At 49.6% G+C, this 23,322-nt stretch overlaps 1 protein-coding gene across 1 annotated transcript in view; it reads left to right on the top strand.

Annotated features, from left to right (window-relative positions):
* Positions 1-4,076: 4,076 nt before the first annotated feature.
* LOC144936123 (transforming growth factor-beta-induced protein ig-h3-like) overlaps positions 4,077-23,322 on the top strand; it is a 31,492-nt gene continuing 12,246 nt past the window's right edge. Inside the window, exons 1-10 of the mRNA XM_078863004.1 lie at positions 4,077-4,215; positions 5,141-5,239; positions 8,552-8,616; positions 10,093-10,250; positions 12,690-12,854; positions 13,258-13,404; positions 14,943-15,084; positions 16,833-17,045; positions 21,463-21,600; positions 22,532-22,680. Coding sequence (XP_078719130.1) covers positions 4,109-4,215; positions 5,141-5,239; positions 8,552-8,616; positions 10,093-10,250; positions 12,690-12,854; positions 13,258-13,404; positions 14,943-15,084; positions 16,833-17,045; positions 21,463-21,600; positions 22,532-22,680 — 1,383 coding nt within the window. The 5' untranslated portion in view covers positions 4,077-4,108. The remainder of the gene's footprint in view (positions 4,216-5,140; positions 5,240-8,551; positions 8,617-10,092; positions 10,251-12,689; positions 12,855-13,257; positions 13,405-14,942; positions 15,085-16,832; positions 17,046-21,462; positions 21,601-22,531; positions 22,681-23,322) is intronic.

Below are 23,322 nucleotides of genomic sequence, written 5' to 3'. Positions count from 1 at the left end.
TTGTTATATTTTGCCTGTTAAAGCTTGTGTTTTAAATGTTTTACTATAACGGCTCCCAGTGATATTGGAACGTTGGACCAATGTTGATTGAACATTGCTCCGACGGTCCTAATCACATTCTAACGTTTCCCCAACGTTGCTTTGTTTACTCTGTAGTTGATTAACCCCCCCCCACCCCCTGCCATGTACCCTTGTACATCGTCATGGCAACAGATGGAGGCCACTATGCCTCGCACCAATTAGCAAGGCCTGTGAATTTTCATCCCGCTGTCCGGTTTGCTGCAAAAAAAAAACAGAAACACGCATCCTGCCACAAATGTATTACGGTGTTCGGAGACCTTGAGGCCAAAGTTACACACTCTACGCGTGACTTTAAGAGCACCGCGCAGCATATAATCCTTCTGCTAATCTGCCAAACGGATTGGCAATATGCGCATATGAGAAGCACTGAGCCATGCGGCCTGCACGCACTTTTAGCAAGAGGATGTTGTGTAGACGTACCCGCTGTATTTGGAATAGACTGCATAGGTATGTGTAGAGCGCCACTATGCATTGTATACAAAGCATACACTGGATTCTATATCTTTGCCAATGTACTGTTGAAACGAGGAAAATCAACAAAACGCTGTGTTACGTAATTAATGCAGTAGCCGACGACACTACAAACTGTTATATTGCAATGTAATAAACATACGGATGTAATCGTTAATTGATGAGTGCGTATTTACGGTTTGTGTGCGGGCATGATTGCAATACAATGGAGACGTAGATTTGCAAATCAATATTAATAAGAATGTCATACATTTGATATTCGCGCCCATAGCGCAAGGCTACCACAAAGGCGCTGCGTTTCACAGACGCAATCATCAGTAGCATCTCAGTGGGGAGGCAATGTTGCCGTGTGTGATACCAATCGAGTCATTCGCAGGTAACTTCTCAATTATTGGACCACGATGGCAGGTCACAATGTCCTGCTCCTGTGAATCACGCCGCGGGATATTTAACGTGGCCTGTGAAGCAGACGCTGTGTTTACGGTTAGTGCACGCGCAGCGATAACCAAGGTGGCCGTTGGATTCGAACCGCGAACTTCTGCCCACGGCTGGGTCGTGTCACCGCCCCAACGACAGCGTGGCAACGAGATAGGAGAGGTTGGTGCTGGCGAGTCCATGGAGTGTTGGAGTCCAATCTTGGTTTGAAGCTTGCGTGACTGCAGGAATCCATACTCTTTGGTTCTTTCGTTGGAGTCCGGTCTACATTCATCGTGGCGCCACGGCGGCGAGATGTTAACGGCCTCGCCTGGTATACAAGAGGTCGTAGGTTCGAGCCACAACCCTGTTGCCTGAGTACAGAACCGGCCCTAGACCTTTGGGGGCCCTAAACAAAATTTGGTTGGAGGCCCCTTTGATGTATGATTTTTTTCACCCACTAGCTAGCAGTGACTCTAGGGGGCCCTCTGCTGGCCACGGGGCCCTTTGCAATTGCAAGGGTCGCTTAGTGGCTGGGCCGGCTCTGCCTGAGTATTTGGAGTTTGAATGTTCTCTCTCTCTACCCGTGGTCACGTGGATTTTTCTCTTGTCCTCCGGTTTTTCCCTCCACATCTAGAATCAACATCACGCGTTTAGAGTATTTGGCTGCTGCAAATTTCAACATGATAAGCCACTTCGTTGAGTTCTAATTTGTGGCCAGGTCGCATTTGAAAAACAGCTATACAGCTCAGGGGGCCTTACCTGGTAAAATTAAATGAGTTTATTTTATTTATTTAGTCCGCGGATCAGAATATGAACTTTCGACTGGGCAATTGGCTGCACAATTCTCACCTCTGCGATATTTGACCGCCCTGGTGGAAAATTTCCCATTTCTTAACCCCGTTAAGCTGTTTAAGCCACTGGCAAGCATCACGAGGAATAAGGGCGAGGGTTAAACTGTGTTTACTGTGCATAGGAACAAAGCGCCTGCACCGAGACCATAAATTGGAAGCCGTTGGCAAACGAGTAAATCGTGAATTGCTTCATATTGGAATCTGTTCTTAGATGGGCCAGGATGTGTATAATGGACAAAAATTAAGCATTGATAGTTATGAACATGTTTATTAGCCATTAGTTCATTATTTATAGTTTTCAAGATTTTATTGCCCGAGGAATTGTGGTTTCGCCGTTAGGGTGCGCTCAGAATTTCCCCACCAGCTTGGAACAAAACGTTCTAAATGAAGGTACGAGATCCCAAGTTGTTTGTTGTCTTGTTAAAATATATATTTAAGCAAAAAGGGCACTTCACGTTCAAACAAACATAATGTATCCATGGCTCCTTTGCGAGAGTGCGATGCAAGCCAGATTTGTTCGACTCTTGTTTTTGAACCGTTCGTGTTCGAGCCGAAGAAATCTGCCAACCACTGAGCATTTTATCCACCAGAGGTCACTTGAGTTACATCACCATGTAAGATCTGTCTATTTTTTTTTAAACGGCACAAAGAGTTGTTGAGTCCGGACAATAAGGCCCCGCGCAACGTACTGGCGATGTGTGGGGAATCACTATCATTGTGGATACTATTATCCGCGGGGTTAACCCGATTGTACTCCACTTATCTGTAAGAGAAAATGTGTGAATGTGCCACAAGTAACTGGACAAATAGGACTGCTGGTAAGAGATTTCGTTGCACCCAATTGGCTGCCCCAGTGGAAGCAGACCAGCAGAGTTCTGTATTTAAAATGTATTTTGGCTTATTTCTGACAAATACAGTCATTATTAAGTGAAATATTTGGTTACATTTATATTTGTGGTTTTTGAATGTGCAAAAATCAGCGCACAATTAATTCACACCAGGCACTAAATTGAAGTATCCTGGATAGATATTCCACACTTACATTCTACATGCCCCAACACCGTGCAGAATTTAAATTTGTCTTTGAAGATTTGGGAACATGAAAATGTGGACCTTGACGGATGAGAGGATCAGAATCTTGGGAAAACTCTCCATGAGTGACATCCACAAATTCCCATCGACAATCTTGACAACCCGAGCTGTATTCCCCAGTCATGGCGAACATCAGCGGCTCGTGACATCTGAGCTACTAATGCTCCACAGCAGCCATCACTCAGCCTTTACAACGGCGAGCCAAAGTACCAGGGGGGGGGGCATTGTCAAAGTTCCTATGCTCACAACCCCGTGACCTCGGCTAGCATCGGTGGCGAGTGAGCATAGGAACTTTGACAATGCTCCCCCCCTGGTACTTTGGCGAGTGATACGTGGAGTGGCCTTGCTCTATGTAATCTTTCAAACGTGGGATTTGGGCCGTGACAACGGCATACGACGTCAACTTAATGTCCATAGTTAAATTTCGATTTAAAGCTTTCGTGACTGCAGGGATTCATCTTCTTGGTTCTTTCGGTAATGTCACGTAGAATGGAAATAATAAATAATAAAAATTAAACATAATGAAATAATTCTCACGACGTTTCGGCCACAACGCAAGCAGCCGTCGTCAGGTGGAGAGCAGCTCTGTCGAGAAGACAGAGTCTGAAATAGTTAGGTTAGCGGTGAGAGTGCAAACTCTTAGGATATCCAGCCACCGATGCATATTACACGGTACAGGCAGGGTGGAGCAGTGGCACAGTGGTTAGCGCGCTGCGCTACGAGTCTGGCGACCCAACTCCGTCAGACGCCTAACATAAAAATTCGAGCGATATTTGAAACAATCCTGAGTGGTCTCCTCTTCACAAACCTGCACTGACCGGCGTGTTGAAGTACGGTCAAACAGCTCTCCCCACCGCCACCACCTACCCTACTCCCCCCCACGACTAACACGGCATGGGGATGCTTTCATCCAGCAGTGGATTGACAAAAGGAGCTTAAAAACGATTGCGTGACACGCAAAATTACCCCTCCTTGCCACTGGAGGGCATTTGCCTCCGTGCAAAACCCCCCGTGGCCGCACTTTGAAAAACACTTTTTTTGGGGGGGGTGGGGGGGGAGAGCCAGTGGCACTCAAATAACGTGGCCGCAATTTCTCCGCCTACCCGGAGCCGGCTCCTGAGCCCCTATATAACGACGGTGGAGCGACGGAGGCCACCCCATTCGTGTCGCTGCTCGGCTCTCTGGGAACCTGCACCATGCTCGCCTCGTGTCTCCTCGTTGCGCTAGCGTTCTCGCTGGTGGCGAACGCATCGCACTTCGACCGCACCGTGTCCCACAGTCGCATCCGCGGCCGGACACAAGGGTAACAGCAACCCCCCCCCCCCCCCATCTTTCTTGCTCTCTCTCTCTCTTTCTCGTCCGAGATCTTGCCGCTTGTCGACGTTTTTGCGAGCGACGGTCAAATTTTGGTTGCGGTCGGAGCAAAAAGCGATGGCTTTTTGCAAAGGGCTGCGTTGAATTTATTGCGCGATTAATTTGTTGGCAATGTCTTCTCGATTACCTTTGTTTCGTGAGATTTTTAAATGTCGTTTTTTTCTTGCGTGTACTCATCTCCCATGAGATAAGGTGCGATTTACATTTATATAGAGAGAGTATTTTAGCAACTTATACGTTAAGGCATTATTTTATATATGACAACATTTCTGAAAGTACTTCCATTTAAGCAAATTTAATTCACAATGTTGGTCAGAATTGTTACGTGTACAATTCCGTATCTAACATGCCAAGTAAAAATGTATATATACGCACCGCAAAAACTCATGGAATTAAAAAATGTATTCAAAGTTTGTGTGTGTAACGACGCATGTAGAAAAATAAGTTCAGCCTTTCCACGGCTTAAAAACAAATGTTAGACCTAAATTCCCTTTCTAGAGGGTATATGCACCACAGAGGTGAACACGTTAATTACATTTATTACGATTAACTGTTCACGTTAGACACCGCGAGCAATGTGTTCACGCTGTGCGAGGCGTACGCGTATGTCCGTGGGTAAGCGACGACAATCTGAATTGGTCCTGGGCTTCCCCTGGGTTGACTCAGCCTCAAATGAGTACTTGGTGCGGTGTGTAAACATCGCCACAGGGGCAACGGGGCGTGGTGCAACCCCCTCGCGTGCTGTGCCGGCCGTCATAGTTGCCGCTTGCTAACAGCACTTGCCCCAACAGTCCGTTAAGGCTGTCTGGGGGATCTTTGGCTCCGCATTAACCGAGCTGATGATCTCACCACAGGGCCAACGTGTGCGCCGTGCAGAAGGTGGTGGACACAGATAAGAAATACTACTCCAACTGCAAGCAGTGGTACCAGAAGCAGATCTGCGGCAAGAAAACGTGAGTGCGGAGCGAGCGTTCGTTTCAGCGACAGCTCGCATTGAATGAGCCAGACGTGTTGGGTCCAACCCAGCAATCTGGTTACGAATCTTGTGCCTCCGCAGGACTTAAGAATTTCTCTCGAGGTAATCCAGATGACAAGCTTGGGCTTGAGCCTGGTTTGGTACTGGGGCGCGAAGCCACCGGAGGTTTGCCAGGTGTTGTAGGTGTGGCACCGCGAGGTGGTTGGGTGTTCTCCAGATTCTGTGGCTTCCTCCCACATGATGCCAAACACTTACCGGTGGAATTGGCCAAACAATCCCCACGTTGGACTCAGTGAGGCTTCATGAATAAATATAATTAATGATTATTATTTGTGTCGGTGGAGAATGCAAGAAATGGCGTTCAGATAAATTGAGTTAAATTAGTTTAAAGACTCAGTAAGGCTTTCCGTATAAATAATTTAACTTAGTTAAAGCTGTACTGTGTGTGCAGCTCAGATTCATTCCAGTATTTAATATGATATTCACTAGTGTCAAAAAAACATGTAAATGACGGTATGGTAAATATGTGATTATGTACTGTTTGCTATGCAGTTTAATAGTGTACAAAAATAAACAACAATCTATAGCCCTTTGTAAATGCACTATTGGATAAAGGCCTTCTCCCACCAAAGTCAAGGAAACTAAAAGACCATACTTCACTACTCTGGTCAGTGTACGATGGATTAAGGCAGTGTTCGGGACCGTTTCAGATATCACTGTCACTGATGGGAATCAAACTGAGGTCGCTGGGTTCATAGTGAAGTGCATGAACCACTGTGTCAGAACGGAGTATTTCCACACTAAAACATAGAATACTACTCATCCCCGTAATATACGATGGGTTGAAAAGGTCTCATCTGAACGCAATCAAATAATGCGGCACGCTACGGATAATTTGAAGCCCTTTTGCACGATAACAACATTAAACGGTGCACGGAGAGTGCACCGTGAACTTTTTCACGCCGTCACGTTTGTGCGCTTGTACGTTAGCACCACTTTTATTGCGCACGCGTAAATATAGACGTGAGGATGGATGAGTTGGTTGAACGCTTGCCTCGCAAGCAAGAAGGTCGTGGGTTCAAATCCCACAACGTAGTGGTGCACCCGGGGGTCGGATACCAAGAACGTTTCTTTGCCAAAATTACGCCACATTCGTCACATCGATCGTGTGACGGCATTTGTAAAAATAACCAGGTAAACACGTAGCCCCCCTCCACCCCCCCCCCCCGTCAGAGTGTTGAACGAATCGGTTTAATAAATTGAACACGTGTGTAGAGTTAACGGTATTTGTTGACCTCTGCAGTCTTTTGGACTATTTTTAAAAAAGCGGAACGCTGCAAAACCCTATTTTTGACTCGGTTACCCCCCACTCCCCTTCCACGATCTGTCCTGCACTTTGTAGGGCATAGTGAAAACCCGTCCATAAAACAAGGCATGGAGTTCACTGGACTAGTATAGGAGGCAACACAATTCCTGCTCAGTCCATTCCAGTTATATTTGGTCCACACCTGCTATTTTCGTGGGTGTGTGGGTATGGCGCGAATATAATAATGACACTTCAAGTGAGTCGCACCGTTGCACCGGGAAATGTCCATGCTTTCTGTGTAACGTAGATCACGTTCGCTTGACTTGATAGACGTGGAAAGTTGCACAGTGGTGGTGGTCATGGGAGACTGAAGTTTTGGAATCACAACTCTTTGAAACGCCCTCAACTTTAATGTAAAAGAACACTGTTGCATATCTGCTTCATTCCGCTTGAACGGTGTAGCCAGCTCCGGCTTCAGGGTTCACGTCAGCTCCGGCGACTCCCGCACATCTGCATTTACGATCAGTACAGGTGTGTGTGTTTACAGGTGTGTGTGTGTACAGGTGTGTGCAGGTGTGTGTGTGTGTACAGGTGTGTGTGCAGGTGTGTGTGTACAGGTGTGTGTGTGCAGGTGTGTGTGTGTACAGGTGTGTGTGTACAGGTGTGTGTACAGGTCTGTGTGTGTGTACAGGTGTGTGTGTGTGCAGGTGTGTGTGTGTACAGGTGTGTGTACAGGTGTGAATGGGGAGCGGTAGTGTAGCGGTTAGCGCGCTGCGCTATGAACCTGGCGACCCGGGTTCGATTCCCGCTCACGGCTAACACCAGTGACGATTATCTGAACCGGTCCTGGGCCTCCCCTAGGTCGACTCAGCCTTAAATGAGTACCTGGTGCGGTGTGTAAACATCGCCACTGGGGAGACAAAGGCGGTCGGGCGTGGTGTTGGCCACCCACCCCCTCGTGTGCCGTGCGGGCCTTCATAGGTGCTCGCTAACAGCACTTGCCCCTACAGTCTGTTAAGGCTATACGGGGGATCTTTGTCTTTGTACAGGTGTGTGTGTGTACAGGTGTGTGTACAGGTGTGTGTACAGGTGTGTGTACAGGTGTGTGTAGGTGTGTGTGTGTACAGGTGTGTGCGCAGGGCGTGAACCCAGCGCTCCGAAAATAAGCTCTGCCCGGGATGTGTAATTCGTACAAGCCCTCGCACGATTTGCGGACGCGTTTAGCGGGGCATAAAATCCTAAACGGCCTCTTAATTAGCTTGGCTCTGAGACTTCAACCCGCCAGGGGGTGGTTGTAGTGGGGGGTGGGGGGCAGAGGGAGCTGGTGCCTCGGGAAATACATAATGGAAAAAACGAAGAAAAAAATGAGCGCAATGTCTGGCAGGCGCTCATTGTTTGAAAGGTCAGGCCGCAGACTGTGCATGAGTAACTCTGCTTCCCGCCTGCACCTTCTACGCCCGCGTCTGGACGAGCCACATGCAGGGCTGTCATTCCTTTTGAAAAAAAAAAAACACATTGTTGGGGGGGGGGGGGAGACGAAAGGGTGGGTAGACAAAGTGGCTTCAAAGCCATAAGTCATTTCACTTACAACTGACCCACCTAGAAACCCCAGAGGGCCTTTCGAGCATCAATTATGGGAGATGCGGCGTCGAAATAAAGTGAGGGATTTGACCCTTGCTCTGAAACCTGTCATGTGCACGAACGACTCCGGGACCCGTACCTCCCGGTAGCAAGGCAGGAGGAACTCATAATTCGTGTTGCCACCTGTTGAAGAAGCCCACCGTTGTGTAACAACAACAACAACACAAAAGGTCAGGGTTTAGCTTGGCCCCGGGCATGGCAACGGGGAAAGCAACATGTACGGCAGGCATCTGGAGGAAGAGGCCACTGCTGGACAACTGGGGGCCTTATTTGTCCTGGAATGTGGGAGCAAGCGGTGCCTGCCTTTCACACGTGGGCCTCTCGCTGCCCTCTCTCGCACAGGATCGTGACCCACGAGTGCTGCCCAGGCTACGTCAGAGTGGACGGCGTCGATGGCTGTTCGGCAAGTGAGTGTCTTTTTACGCTCATCGATGTGAGCACGGGCGAACCCTCATTCCATCACTGTAACGTCGGTGTCAGGAAAAAAAATTTAGCCGTAAAAACAAAGTTTTTGACTATAAATCCTTTATATGCGTGGCATCGGTTTTATTTTATTATTCATTTCTGTTTTTCTTGAGTAAGAGTTTCATTTTTATCACATTGGTATTTTAAATTAAATATGAAAAAAATAATTTCTCCTAAAAAGTGGAAAATTTAGGAAAAAAATTTTCACGAAAATAAATTGTCACGCACAACGAGTCTGTGTGCAAAATGTCAGCTCGATTGGATCACGGGAAGTGGGTTAAAAAACGACCGAAAGATTTGCACGGTCGTAAGCGCGCAAGCAAGCAAGCAAGTGAACTTAATATAAATGATTTAAAAATACATGTTATATATGTGTGCCTCCTGAATATTTGTTCACCCAGCGTTAAATATTTGAGAATAATGGGAAATCTTGTAAGCCCCCCCGCCCCCTCCCGTTATACTTTTGAACAAAGTGAATTATCTTTGCATATGAATCAATATCTTCATAGTTTCAACTAAAACCTTTACCACCATTCTCAAATAATTATATATTTCTGCACAATTCATAAAACAAACCATCCAGTTAAATAAAATGAAATACGTTGAATATGTGAATTGTAACGAGATTAAGTGAGGTTTGGTTCTATATCATAATAATAATTTACATCACTTTTTAACTCCACTGCTGGATGAATACCTCCGCATGCCATGTCGATCATGTGTTGGCCTCCCAGAACTAATATCACTCACCACTGGCGTTCAATGATATCTGAGTTGGGGCTGGTTGTCAGTGGTCTAAGTGAGCATTATGCTGTCTATGCAATTTCAATATGGGGATCAAATCACCATGACCAAGACTCAATTCCACTTCCTCTGTGTTAGGAATAGATTCTTGTTTTTTTCTTCTGCGCACTGTTATGAAAACATTCCCACATTGTGCCAGGATGTGGGTTTCACAAGTGCTTTGTGTTTCCCCCATCGCACACAAAACACACAATGATGGGGAGTGGTGGCGCAGCGGTTAGCGCGCTGTACTATGGACCCAGTGACCCGAGTTCGATTCCCGCTAACGGCCAACACCAGTGATCATTATCTGAACCCGTGCTGTGCCTCCCCTAGGTTGACTCAGCCGCAAATGAGTACCTGGTGCTGTGTGTTAACATTTTCACTCGGGAGATAAACGTGGCCGGGCGTGGTGCTGGCCACCCATTTCCTCGTGTACCGTTCCGACCTTCATAAGTGCTCACTAACAGCGCTTGCCCCATCAGTCTGTTAAAGCTATACAGGAGATATTTGTATGCCAGCGACTGTGTGCATTTAAATGTAATAATCTCAATGCTTCCGCTGCTTCTGCTGCTGCTGTTGTGATCGTGAACACGACGTGTTTTTCCTCCCTGCCTTTTTTTTCCGTGCACCAGTCACTCCCATCGTGAACGTTTACGAGACGCTGGATCCCATCGAGGCCACTCTCACGCAGAAATACTCGAACCAGTCGGGACTGCGGCCTGAGATCGAGGGGCCTGGAGCTCACACCATGTTCGCTCCCAGCAATGAGGCGTGGTTAGAGCTGCCCAAGGTAGGTCCTCCACTGCACACGGGAGCCTCGGCTCGATACATTTAACCACAACGCTACCAAGATAATTAATTAAACACATTCCTGCGGAGGGAGCTGGTAGGAACGTTGGGTTGCTCGGTAAGTGGCCAGGGTCAACGGCGGCGTGGTGTATTCCGCAAATATGCCCGACTGTGAGGGCGGGCACAAGCTGGCGTGAGTAGGCTAAACGTTGAGTTTTATAAGGGCACCACGGGATGACCAGCCCCTCCCCCCAGCCCCTCCCCACCCTCCCCTCCCCACCCAGCCCCTCCCCACCCTCTCCACCCAGCCCGACCCCTCCCATTTTTGGATGCACGACGGACGGACACAATAATCCCCTGTGGGCTGGTGGAACCAGGAGGTTCCTACCAGTATCATTCGAATTGTGTCCCCTAACAGGGACAAGTCATTGAATTGCGAGGTAGAACCTTCAGTCGCCCCCCCCCCCCCGGCTGCGGTGAGGGGCCGACTGAAGAGGTGACAGCAGCCGTCCCACGGTGTCATCCTCTGGGGTCGTGCAGCCATGCGACGCCGTTACGCAGCCGCCTCTCGGGAGTGAACAACGCAAACAGAAGCTTCTGTTTGCTCGCACGATAAGAAGTGTCAATCTGTGTAAAGCCGTGCATTTGAAACGTGCTTTTAGCAAATGCACGTGACTTTAATTCCGCCAAAAATTGCAGGGAGTATTTCGTTTGAAGGTCCTTTTCATTCTCTGGGGAAATCGGTCTTTGTTGCGCGTTTGCCTTGTGTGCACTGTGCATGACATTAGAGGCAGGCTTAGCGCTGTATAGCATCGGCGTCCGGGTTTAAATTAGCTGGAGGGTGGGTCCTTCAATTCACCACTTAGTTGGGGCCAAACGGTTTCCCCCCGCTGAGAACGATGTTGCACTCTTTGTTAAGTCAAGCGCACAAGCGCAGGGCTTTTGCCAATGGCACTTTAAGCTTTTTTAATTGTTATTATTTCCGTGCGTGCCCCTCTCTCCACCCCTCCCTCTCTCTCTCTCTCATGGGTGCCTAGCCCTGATTATCGGCCGTTAGCGAAAAGATGAAATCGGTGTGTGTGGGAACTTGTTCCTATTCAGCACTTCACAGGGTGTTCTATACTTTTTAAGAACACTGCAAGATGTTGGCGATTAGTTGAAAGCTTTGTTAAGATATTTTATAAGAGCGGTCTACTATTAGACCGTACAGATCAATGTTCCCTTGTGTGTGTGCGCGTGTCTATTCACATGCTCGCTAGGGAACGTGAAGGAGTCCCCGTAAGTCCACGTGTGTGTGTGTATCCCCCTCCTCGGCCGAAACCCTGGATAAAGCTATTGTTAGGTTATACAATTAGAGGGGCATTCTTTTGATCGTTGTTCCTTTCTATAGGAGACTAGCGGTAAGTGCCCGGCGTTGCCCGGGCGAAAAAGACAGACACACACATCGACCTACACACACAGACATTGACCCCCACACACAAAGACATCGACTTACACACACACAGATATGGAGGTACACACACACATGGACTAACACAAAAAGATCCCCTGTATAGCCTGAACAGACTGTAGGGGCAAGTGCTGTTAGCGAGCACCTATGAAGGCCAGCACGGCACACGAGGGGGTGGGTGGCCAACACCACGGCCGGCTGCCTTTGTCTCCCCAGTGGCGATGTTTACACATCGCACCAGGTACTCATTTGAGGCTGAGTCGACCTAGGGGAGGCCCAGGACCGGTTCAGATAATCGTCACTGGGCGTTGGCCGTGAGCGGGAATCGAACCCGGGTCGCCAGGTTCGTAGCGCAGCGCGCTAACCGCTACACTACCGCTCCCCACACACATGGCCTAACACACACACATATGCACCTACACACAAATATTCCTGTGTGTGCGTCTCGTGTTAATAAGCACGGGCATAACTTCATTTCATATGACCCACAACCACCACTTTGAAACGGCCCGTTAACACATATCGATCCATTCATGACCAGCACTATGATTCATCATTAGTTTACTTTGGGTTCGGTCGTGTTGGTATCCCAATGTTTAACGAGAACCCTCCACCACCTGACGGAGCCAATCTAAACACGTTCTCACGTGGGCAAACATCATCATCATCATCACGATGGGCAGATACCCTGTCGGGGTCCACTTTCCTCTCCGTCTTGTGCCAATGTGCCCAAGTAGTGCAACATCTTTCTGGCACCAATCTCTGATGTTGTCAAGACATACCGATTGATTTTATTCATGAGCAAAACCAGAAATGTAGAAAAAGAAGAGGCGACATTATTGTTCAAATTGTTTAATTGCCTGTCTCGCCAACGGTTTGTAAAAGTCCTTTAGCGGCCCTCGGTGAGGAAAATCCTGATCCCTGGTTTAACCTCGCGTGCAGGAGGTTCGCGACTAAATCCTGATCCCTGGTTTAACCTCTCGCGTGCAGGAGGTTCGCGACTCGCTCACGACCAACGTGAACATCGAGCTGCTCAACGCTCTGCGCTACCACATGGTGGACCGGCGGCTGCTCACGAGTGACCTCAAGGACGGCACGGTGCTCACCTCCATGTACGAGAAGCAGAAGCTCTACGTGAACCACTACCCCAACGGGGTGAGAGCGCGCCCGCCCGCACCCACCTGATTCACCTGCTCCGTCTCCGTCGCGCACACGCGTCTGTCGCTCCGCGCAAATAAAATAAAGAAAACACACACAAATGACACGTGCCATCAGCCACGTGGCCTTCTGGAAGTGCACAATCCCAGCAGCACGGTTGGCTAAGTACGGTGCGAAAGACGTTCAAGCTTTGGTTCAATACACGCAAACTCTGCACCGGTTTCAAAGCACAGTGTATCTTCAAGCAATGCTGGTGAACTAACTGCTTGACGCTTATAATCGCAGGACAGGGCCTTCCTGCACCTCTCAGCACCACCCTGAACCCCTCCCCCCGGAGTGCCCTCTCTGAGTCACGGCCTCGAAACGAGAGCGTCTCTCTCTCTCCCGTTGTCGTTCGCAGATCATCACCATGAACTGCGCCCGTCTCATCCGCCCCAACCACCTGGCGACCAACGGCGTGGTGCACGTCATCGACCGCGTCGTCGTGCCCGTGTCCAACATGATCGGCGATGTCATCAGCTACGACGAGGACATGGAGTCGATGCGGGTGTGTGGACAGGGGGCCGTCCATAAATGACGTCACGCACCTAGGGGGGGGAGGGGGTGGGGTCAGACATTTGTGACGATGTGTGACGAGGGGGTGGGGGGGGGGGGGTGTTTGAGAAATGTGACGTCACATCAAAATGCTCAACTTTGAATAAATATAGACAACACGTTCTACTTAATTGAATAGACTTTTTAATAAATTTTCTCCTACAACATCAGAGTGCAGCGCCACATTAAATACGCACTACAATGACAATAGTTTAAAGCGATTTAAATCATGTTTTATTTTTGGGGGGGGGGGGCAGAGCTTTGTGACGTCATATTCGAGGGGGGGGGTCTGACTTTTTGTGACGCCGTGTGACGAGGGGGGGGGGGGTCAAAAATCGTCCAAAATCGCGTGACGTCATTTATGGACGGCCCCACACGCGCGTGTCTGGAAGAGGCTCCTGAAGGACGCTGCTGCTGCTGCTGCGCAGTTGGAGTCAGTCGCCCTCCAGCAACAACAATGGAGGGCCTTAGAGGAGCGACGCTCACAACGACGAGCGGAGCGCCCGGCGGATAAAAACAAAACGCAGCAAGTTGGCACAGTAGGGGCGGGGGGGGGCAACAGCTTGGTGCGTCTGCCGGTCATCTCAGTCAGCCAACCCATGGCAACCAACCCGCTGGGTCTGTCCCGAGACCTCCTGCCAGCGAGCCTTCGACACTTCGCGTGGCCTCAAAGTGCACCTGGCCTGGCACCATTGTGACGTCACCTCGTTGCGAATGGCGTGGTGTTGGTGCTGCGCTACCAACCCGGCAGAGACACGAGTTCCATTTCCCTCCCACGGCCAACACCAGTGACGGTCACCTGAACCGTCGCCGCTGGGGAGACAAAGGCGGCCGTGCGTGGTGTTGATCACAAACTCGTGCGCCGTGCCGGCCTTCATTGGTGCTCGCTAACAGCACTTGCTCCAACAGCCAGTTGAGGCTATACGGGAGGGGGGGGGGGTCTTTGTCTTTGCTCGTCCGTGATGAGAGTCGAGCTTTCAAATGCAAGACAACATTGTATTCATTGTGAACTTTAGATGTGACCCGCATCTCTGCAGAGAGAGGCAGTTCGTATCGTAAGCGGAGGAGAAATGAGTGCCGGCTTGAGGAGGCTTCTGGGGCTGGGCCCTACCGCCACCAAACATCCCTCGGGTCCGGCCAAGTTCACTCGCCTTGGCAGTTAAACCACCAAACACCCCACTGTTGACGATGGTTCACATCCATCCATGAGGAGCCGGGCCTGGGAGAAAGGGGAAGTTCTTCAACCTCGACGTGAACAGGGGCAGGGAGTCAACAGCATCGACGGCTGGAGCCGGGCCTGGGATAAGGGGATTATGTTGCATCACTGGAAATACATCTAAAAAACAAGCTTTTGTCAACAGTTAAATGCCCAATTTTTGTGAAAGAAAACATTAATATCTTGACCGTGGCCTCTTTAGCTGACGCAGCTACGGCCATGAACGCCCATTCGCATCTCAGATCTGCGTTTCTGTCTCTTCGTGGTGTCCGCAGGCGGCAGTGGAGGCCTCCGGACTGATGCCAATGCTCAACTCGGAGGGGCCCATCACTCTGTTCGTGCCCAGCAATGAGGCGTTTAAAAAAATCCCCAAGGGAACGCTCAACAGAATCCTGGCAGATCCTCCGGCACTCAAGGGTAATTCAATTAGCAGCGGGGCGGGGGGGGACTGTGTCGTTCCAAAAAGGAAGAGGTGAAATTACGTTTTCAATATCGCCTTCGTGTGCTAAATGGAACACTCCTGCGCGACAAATCTGGCTCAAACGTCGTACTTGAATGTTCCCTTGGTTGGACATCGACTCGACATTCTGGAGGCGAGCATTTTTAACGAACAAAAAAGAAATACCCTTTCAGAAATCGCGGTGCTTGGTATGTCCCACGGCCGATTGTCACCACGTGCACATTTCCACGTGGAGGGATGTTTCAGCCAAACAGGTGTTTCAATTGAGTGCAATTCATATTTTAATGCTGGTCTCGATTTATTTTTGTCCTCCCCCGGGGACAAAATTAAATGCCGTTTTGCACGCGCGGTCATCTCGTGGCGTGCAATGCATGCGCGCGCACGCACGCACCACACTTAGCGCATAATTGTGGGTCGTTACTGCCGAAGAAACGCAACTAATGAAATAAAACCACTTGAGACAGCAGCAGGCCTCCCGTAACGCTTAGTTCCTGGCACTAACAATTATGGGGTGGGCCGAGGGGTGAGCCGAGGGTGGTGGGGGGGTTGAGAAAGTCTAACAACCAAGCATGAGATGGCCGGTACGATTCGGGGAGCTAATTACCGTGTCACGTACTAAGCCAGCGCGTGTCAGATCCAGGGATCAACGCTCCGGGGTGATTACCTCCCAGGTGGGAGGTGGGGGGGGAGGGGGTTAAAATGGGTTTCCCCGTTGTGGTGCGGATTGATGGGCTGCGCAATAATCACCGATGACTGCAACGTCGTTCCCTGTGTGAGCCCCCCCCCTCCCACTCTGCCCGCCCCAATCTCAGATTGTACCCGCGTCGCTAAGTTGCCGTCTAGAGAGCACGCGGTGTTTTAAAGCCGTCAGTTGTGCGTTGCCTTCCTGCGTAGAAGGCGCGCGGTGTCAAATTTATCGACTAGCGTAGATCGTTGCACGCATTGTAAATGCGTCGATTGCCGCGTCCAAGAATGGTTTAAGAGGCCGCGCGAAAAACCGCGCGCAATTCTGGCATTGAACGCGATCAACCAAGAGCCATCGACGCGCCTCCGATGAGCACAGTTGGCTACGTACGGTGCGAAAGAAGTTCAACGAACATGCATACAGCAAACGAGATGGTCACGAGATATTAGACGGTTAAAATGAGACCAGAAGGAGCGGATTCGCGAATCGAATCGAAACTTTTAATTGTGAGAACGCATATCTGGCAACCCCCTTATCAGTGCCTACTTTATTACAGACCAATTCAGACCTTACTGGTCACCCCGCGCCCTTATAAATCTCAACGTTCATCCCACAAAGTCCCATCACAAGGGAGAAACACAAACAAATAGACAAAAATACTTTTTGGCCCGTATTGAAACGGCGTAACATCGTATGATCCAGGACACTAATTTTCCCTGTACAAGAATACGGGTAAACCTTATGGGCGGACAGGTATAGGGATTTCGATTTAAAGCTTTCGTGACTGTAGGGATTCATCTTCTTGGTTTACCGAAAGAACCAAGAAGAGGTATCGGGATGTATAGCGTCACCAGAGGGACAAATCATTGCATACCTTCTACCCCGTGCATCTACACAGGCAGGCAGAGTTTACATTGCTCATTCATCTAGCAGTGGACACAAAATGTCTCACGATGCCGACGATGACGATGTTCATTATATCCTCTCTCCCTAAATAACCGAGCGCTCCTGTCCCGACAGCCATGGTGAACAACCACCTCATCTCGTCCCTGCAATGCTCCGAGTCCATCCTGGGCACCACCGCCGTGGAGACGGCCGAGGGGACGAAGCTGCAGGTCACGTGCAACGGCGACGACATCACCCTGAACGGGAAGGTGAACGTGATACGCAAGGACATCGTCACCACTAACGGGGTCATCCACCTCATCGACGACCTGCTGCTGCCCGACACAGGTGAAAAGCAGCCTCGGCACCGCGAACTCCGCAGTGGCCGGTGGCACGGGGGGCCTACGGCGGAGGAACAATTAACAGAGCCGGGACCGATTCAGCCCGGGACGTCGCCGATTGTATTCGTAGATTCGCTTAATTCTAAGGCCGCAACGGTATCATTGACGAGTGCGTCGAGTTGGCTCGGTTTTTTTTTGGCTCAACTTGCTTCTGCACCACTGCCAGCGGCAGCAGCAGCATCGCCAAATAAATTAAAATATGTGATTGATAGTTATAATTAATATACATTATTTAAATAAATACGCAAAGGCCCTCCGATGTGTCCTCGGGTTGAACCGCTCGTCGCGGATTAAGAACAAACACAGCACAACTGCAAAAAGGCTACGTGACATATGTATACTTATATGCAATGAAGAACAGATTGATCGAGTGTAATCATCGTCATCATCATCGGGAATGAGACACGATCTATCCGCTGCTGGGTGAAGGCCTGCCCAATCTGTCGCCGTCGGTCACGGCCTCGCGATGCAACGATGCGGCGCTCATCGGTCATCCCATTGCTCCATCCTTGTGGTAGACCTTAGAGTTTCCTGGCCGTCCTCACGAAACACAATCGCCAGAAGGGATGTTAACGGACGGACGAGACAGGTAAACGGACTGCCAGTCAAAGGAGACAACACACGAGAGAGGACTGCCGCTGTGCCAGTTGGAGCGGTGAAATCAGATCGCGCACAGGAACGAAATTAATTAATTTGTGGAGTCGCAGGGCCGCGAGGAATTGCCACGTCCTTGGCACACCTCCATTCCGTAGTGGATAGAATATGGCTGCTGCTGCTGATGATGATGATGATGACATAGAATCTTTTATATATATACTGGAGAGAGCAGGTGAGGTTGAGTGCTGGGTGATGACAGATCGTGTGGTGAATAGCGTGCTTCTTGGCGTACCCTTGTGCAGAGTGTGAAAGACAGAACTTGAATATGTGCCTTCAAAAGATCAAATGCAAGAGGCATGTCCAGGTGTAGTGTACTGCATTCCTTGCATGCTAGGATGGGTGCTGTGTGGAATTCCAACTGTTGTTTCTACTGCACACTCACTGCCCTGCCGTGTGAGTGTCAACAAAGCATCGTACCAAATGTGTAGACCCACATGCACACAGTACGTACACATCCGTCGTCATGAACCGTGCACATTTTTTGTGATGCTGCTGCCGCTTTGGCAGCAATGCACAAATAACAACAACAACAAACGTAACACATTCATCAGGAACAATGCGGCCTTGAAAGAAAAAGTTGTACGCATTTTATGTGTTCTGTAGGAGGGGGCATTGCCTGAAATGTCACCTATTATTTATATAAACTAAACTAATTTTATTTTAGCAGGTAAGGCCCACTGAGCTTTGTAGATCTTTTTCAGAAGCGACCTGGCCACAAATGACAGCTCAACAAAGTGGCTGATCACGTGGACATTTATAGCAGCCAAATACTCTAAACGCGTGTTTATAAATGTGGAGGGAAAACCCGAGGACCCGTATAAAAATCCATGCAACCACAGGGAGAACACGCAAACTCCAAATATACAGCAGGAGTCAGACTGGGGATCGAACCAACGCACTCCTGTGTACCGGGCGAGATGGTTAACATCTCACCTCTGCGGTGCCCCCTATTCATTATTTTAAGACCGCAGTGTTGTGAACCACGCAGTCTCTTAACGAGAGGTGGTGTATCACTGTCGACAAATCATACACAGTAATACCCCAGTTAACGTCAGGGATGCGTTCCTGTAAGGTGCGACAACGAAATATTGAGACGACGTCAGTCAAAGCAATTTTTCCCAATCGCCAAAGTACCGTACGTTAATAATACATTGCGCTCTGCAGCACGATCCATTTCCTTACGCGCGACGCAAAGTGGTTCGCGTACAGGGTAGTCGGTGGTGGGGGTGACGGCTGAGAAGGGACAGATGATGCCGTGAGCGGGGGTTGAAGCGCCGCAAATCGGGTGTCGGTGTTCATAATGAATTGCCGACGTCAAAGGGACGAGACGTAAATCGGGGTATCGCCGCTGAATATAATTCACACTCTTGAAACGCCTCCGCACGTGAGGTGAAGGGTTTGTGCCCTTCACCTCAGGTGAAGGGTTTGTGCCCTTCACCTCACGGTGTTCGAGTTTGGCCTCGGCAAAAAAATAAAAATTTAAACGCGAACGGGCGCCGGTGTTTTACGACGGACCAAATTGGCCGCACGCCTGGACGTTTCACGTTTGGGAAATGACCTCAGAGGATTTCCCTTGCGTTTAAGCCCCTGCACGAGATGTCAGTTCTGACGAGTCGTTAGCCCTTATTTGGGCCCTCCCGAGCCTAAGACCTCGAGCAGATAGTTCTGTTGCTCCAGCCCGATGAGGGATATGGGGTTTTATTATTCCCATCAGTCATACTACATCACTCGCACACAGCTGCGTAATACGCTGTGCTGCTGTGATACGTTCTTAGCAAAGGTAAAATAATTAGAATTCGACATCAGTTTTTTGTTTATTTGATCGAGCTAAATACATTACACGCACACTTTACGGTGTAGAGATTTCACAATGTTTTATTATTTGAAAGATTTCTAAAGCGCAACAAGCCGCACAGAGGTTCTAGAGCACTGTACAGTATAATAAAATAATGGTCAGTAAAAGTCACAGAAACACATATGTAAGATATAACACACAGTGTAATTAATCAGTGACAGAGCATACAAATGGTATCTTCTTACAAATGCTCAACACACATCAATGACACTTGCGCCCTAAAAAAAACGACTACCCAATTCCTCCAAAGCGAAGTGAGATATATTTCGATTTAAAGCTTTCGTGACTGCAGGGATTCATCTTCTTGGTTCTTTCGGTAAAGTCACGTAGAAGGGAAATCATATTTTATAATGTTTTATTTTTATTATTTTATTATTTCCCTTCTACGTGACTTTACCGAAAGAACCAAGAAGAGGTGAGATATCTTACTAAATGCGTTTATTTATTCGTTTCTGAACGGGAGAATCTCAGAGGTCAGGCGGAGTTCTATGGGCAGAACGTCCCACGTCTGAGTCTAATCCGTCTAAACTTCCACGTGTCCACCATGGCGTTGGCGTCATCCTATCGAGATTTGAGAGCATTCACACTACCTGCCGCATGCCCCCCCCCCGATCCCTTGGCTGCTCCCCCCCTAGTACCCTATATAGACACGTGTCTCTAAATAGCCCTCTTCATACGCTACAGTAACTTTGCTGGAGCAGTCACACCTGATGACGGATGCTTGTGTTGATTCCGAAACGTCGTGATTTAATTTAGTTGTTTTCTTTTTAGTTTATTTTGTTTTCACCTACGTGACTTTACCGAAAAAACAAAGAGTAAGAATCCCAAGTGTTCGCAAACACCACAGTTTTGACCGCAGTCGTGTGGATTTTTCTCCAGGTTCTCCGGTTTTTCCCTCCACATTTAGAATCAACATCACGCGTTTATAGTATTTGGCTGCTGCAATACATTTCCACGTAATAAGCAACTTTGTTGAGCTACCATTTGTGGCCAGGTCGCTTCTGACACAGAGCTATTTAGCTCAGTGGGCCTTACCTGGTAAAATAGTTTAGTTTAGACTATGATTGTTTCTAGATTCTTCTCCTGTGTTCCTGTGAATCATTGAAAAGACATTCGGTAAAAAAAATCCCAAACGTAAAACGAACGTCTCGGCCAACATGTCAACCACGCAGCTCAGACTGCCTAATTGTCATCGAGTTCATAATGAATGGCACTTTGGACGGCAGAGTGGCCCAGTGGTAACACGCGTGCCTCTCTCCCTATGGAGTTTGTATGTTTCCCCCACCTTGTTTGGCATGAGTTTCATCCTGCCATAATTAAAACACATTCAATGTAACTGGTAATGGTATTGGCCAAACATCCCAAAGTAGGAAACTTCAGACTCAGAGTGTGGCAGAATAACTGCATTCCGTCATTTTGTCTTAGCCCACCGTCCAATACGTTGAGAAAATGTGGACAACCGAGAGGCATCAGTGAGACAGAGTAACGACCACAGACCGATTCCGTCTTTCCCAGGTCACCCTTGCAAATGAGACTGACACTGGTCTCTGTGAATTCTCTCCTGGCTAAAAAAAGAGAAATCTTCAACTCGTCTTCACTCAGACTAAATTTTCTCTGTAGAAATGGGTTTCCCCGTCGCCTACGGATTGGAACGGTTCGCGTGCGACTGACGTCAAATCGAACAACAACAAAAAAACAGAACTAAATCGATGGACCCTGGAAATCGTTGACTCCAGGGCGCGAGACTTTGATCTCATGGCCTCAGGAGACGCCGCGAGTCGTTTAAACGCCCCCCCCCCCCCCGACCATCGCCATCGCCAACCCAGAACCCCGACCCCTCGTCTGCCCGCAGCCAAGGACGTGTTCGACGTCGCCGAGAAGTACGGCGTGGAGACTTTCATGGACGTCTTCGCAGAGGCCGGCCTCAAGTCCAGCCTGAAGGTGGGGGAGGAGTACACGATCCTGGCGCCCAAGGACAGCGCCATGGAAGGTAGGGACTGCTCCCAGCAAGGGGCGGGGGGCTTCTCTGCCTCACATCATTGATACTTAATTTGGAGCTTTCGTGACTGCAGGAATTACTCTGTGGTTCTTACGGTAAAGTGACGTATAAAGAGAAAGTAATAAATTAAATACTAGCATACTACGTTTCGATTGCAACACAAGCAATCGTCATCAGGTATAAATGAAATAGAAACACAAATCTAGTATACTTAGACATGTAATGTAATACAACAGAGAGTCGGATAACATAACAGTCAACACCCTACCTGGTTGATTACGTTCTTCCTGAGAATGCTAAATTTGAGAGAGGGATAAAACACAGAACCAGAGACCTATAGACAGACATATAAGCAGACAGATATCTGTGATGTCTGTCTATATGTCTCTGGTTCTGTGTTTCATCTCTCTCTCAAATTTTGCATTCTCAGGAAGAACGTAATCAACCAGGTGGTAGGGTGTTGACTGTTATGTTATCCGTCACATCATTGATGTCGATTGCCGTCGTCGTCGTTTGCTGTTATCGCCGGGTGCCCCTTGTCAAAGCTCTCTCGAAAGTCAAAGCGATGTCCCTGCTCACGTGGGCATTGAGGCGGTGCTCGTTTCCTGCTTATGGCCCCGAGCCAGCGGCGAACGTTCCCTGTCCCTCCGCCGGGACGACGACTTCATCCGCAGGACAACCAACTGTCGGCTCGCCGCCAAAAGGGCAACTCGTTTTAATGATGCCAGGAGGCAATGACCCCAGCCAGAATGTGAACTCGCAGCCTTCCGATTTCGAGTCGCTTGCCCTGCCACTGAGCCGCCGGGCAAAAGCGCTCGAGCCGCAGCGAACGCGAGATCGGCCGTACGCACGAACGACGTTTGTTTTGACCGTCGTGACGAAACGTCGCCGTGAAACGCTTCGGGCGTTCCCCGTCCGACAGATTCCGCGATGTCGACCTCGTCGGACAGCACGCAGAAGATGCTGCTCAATCACGTGGTCCGTGGCCGCCACCTCTCCAATCAGCTGTATCACGGCCAGAAACTCGAGACGCTTGGCGGGCAGCAGCTACGCGTCTTCCTCTACCACCGGGTAAGTGCCGCGCGTCTCTCCCTCCCCGTCGCACGCTCGCGCACCGACGCGGCTCGCAGCGAGTGCCCCCCCCCCCCCCCGTGCCGTCCGCGGCGGGAACGCCGAGAACGCCGCCGATCGTCTCCTCCAGCGCGCAAACGGAGGAGGGACTGAGCTCGCGCGATCGACGGAGCTGCTTTTGAGTGTTTAGTTTGTTGTCCTTACCCCCGCACCTCCAATTTGCACGGTTGGCTACGTGCAGAAAATGATTGTCGGTAGTAATCGGAAAAGTTGCCAAGGGAAGGATTCGACCTGACGTGAGCCACCAGAGGACACGTCAAGTCGCCATGGCAGTGGACGGTAACGTTCTCATTCGCTTCCCCTCCCACTGGAGCGTCTTCCCCTGCCCCGGGCTCAAGACTCACGCTTTGCCCACGCGCGGTCAGTGCCGTTTGGTGAAGGCGGCGAGCGCAGCCGTCGTTGCAATAGATTTTTCTGCAGTGCCCTCTGCCGATGCCTACAGCACCCGATCCATGCGTGGTGGCCAGCCCATCCGAGCGCTATCCAGCCTCGACCCCTGCCAAAGCCGAGATCGGGCGGGATGGGGCACGTGTCGAGGATGATCCGACCGCCGCGGCGGTATTGACGCCGTCGCGTTCCCCC

This window comes from Lampetra fluviatilis, chromosome 15 (assembly GCF_964198595.1).
Source record: "Lampetra fluviatilis chromosome 15, kcLamFluv1.1, whole genome shotgun sequence".
Classification (NCBI taxonomy): Eukaryota; Metazoa; Chordata; class Hyperoartia; order Petromyzontiformes; family Petromyzontidae; genus Lampetra; species Lampetra fluviatilis.
The sequence above is the reverse complement of the archived record's forward strand: the minus strand, read 5'-3'. Positions and strand labels throughout refer to the sequence as shown.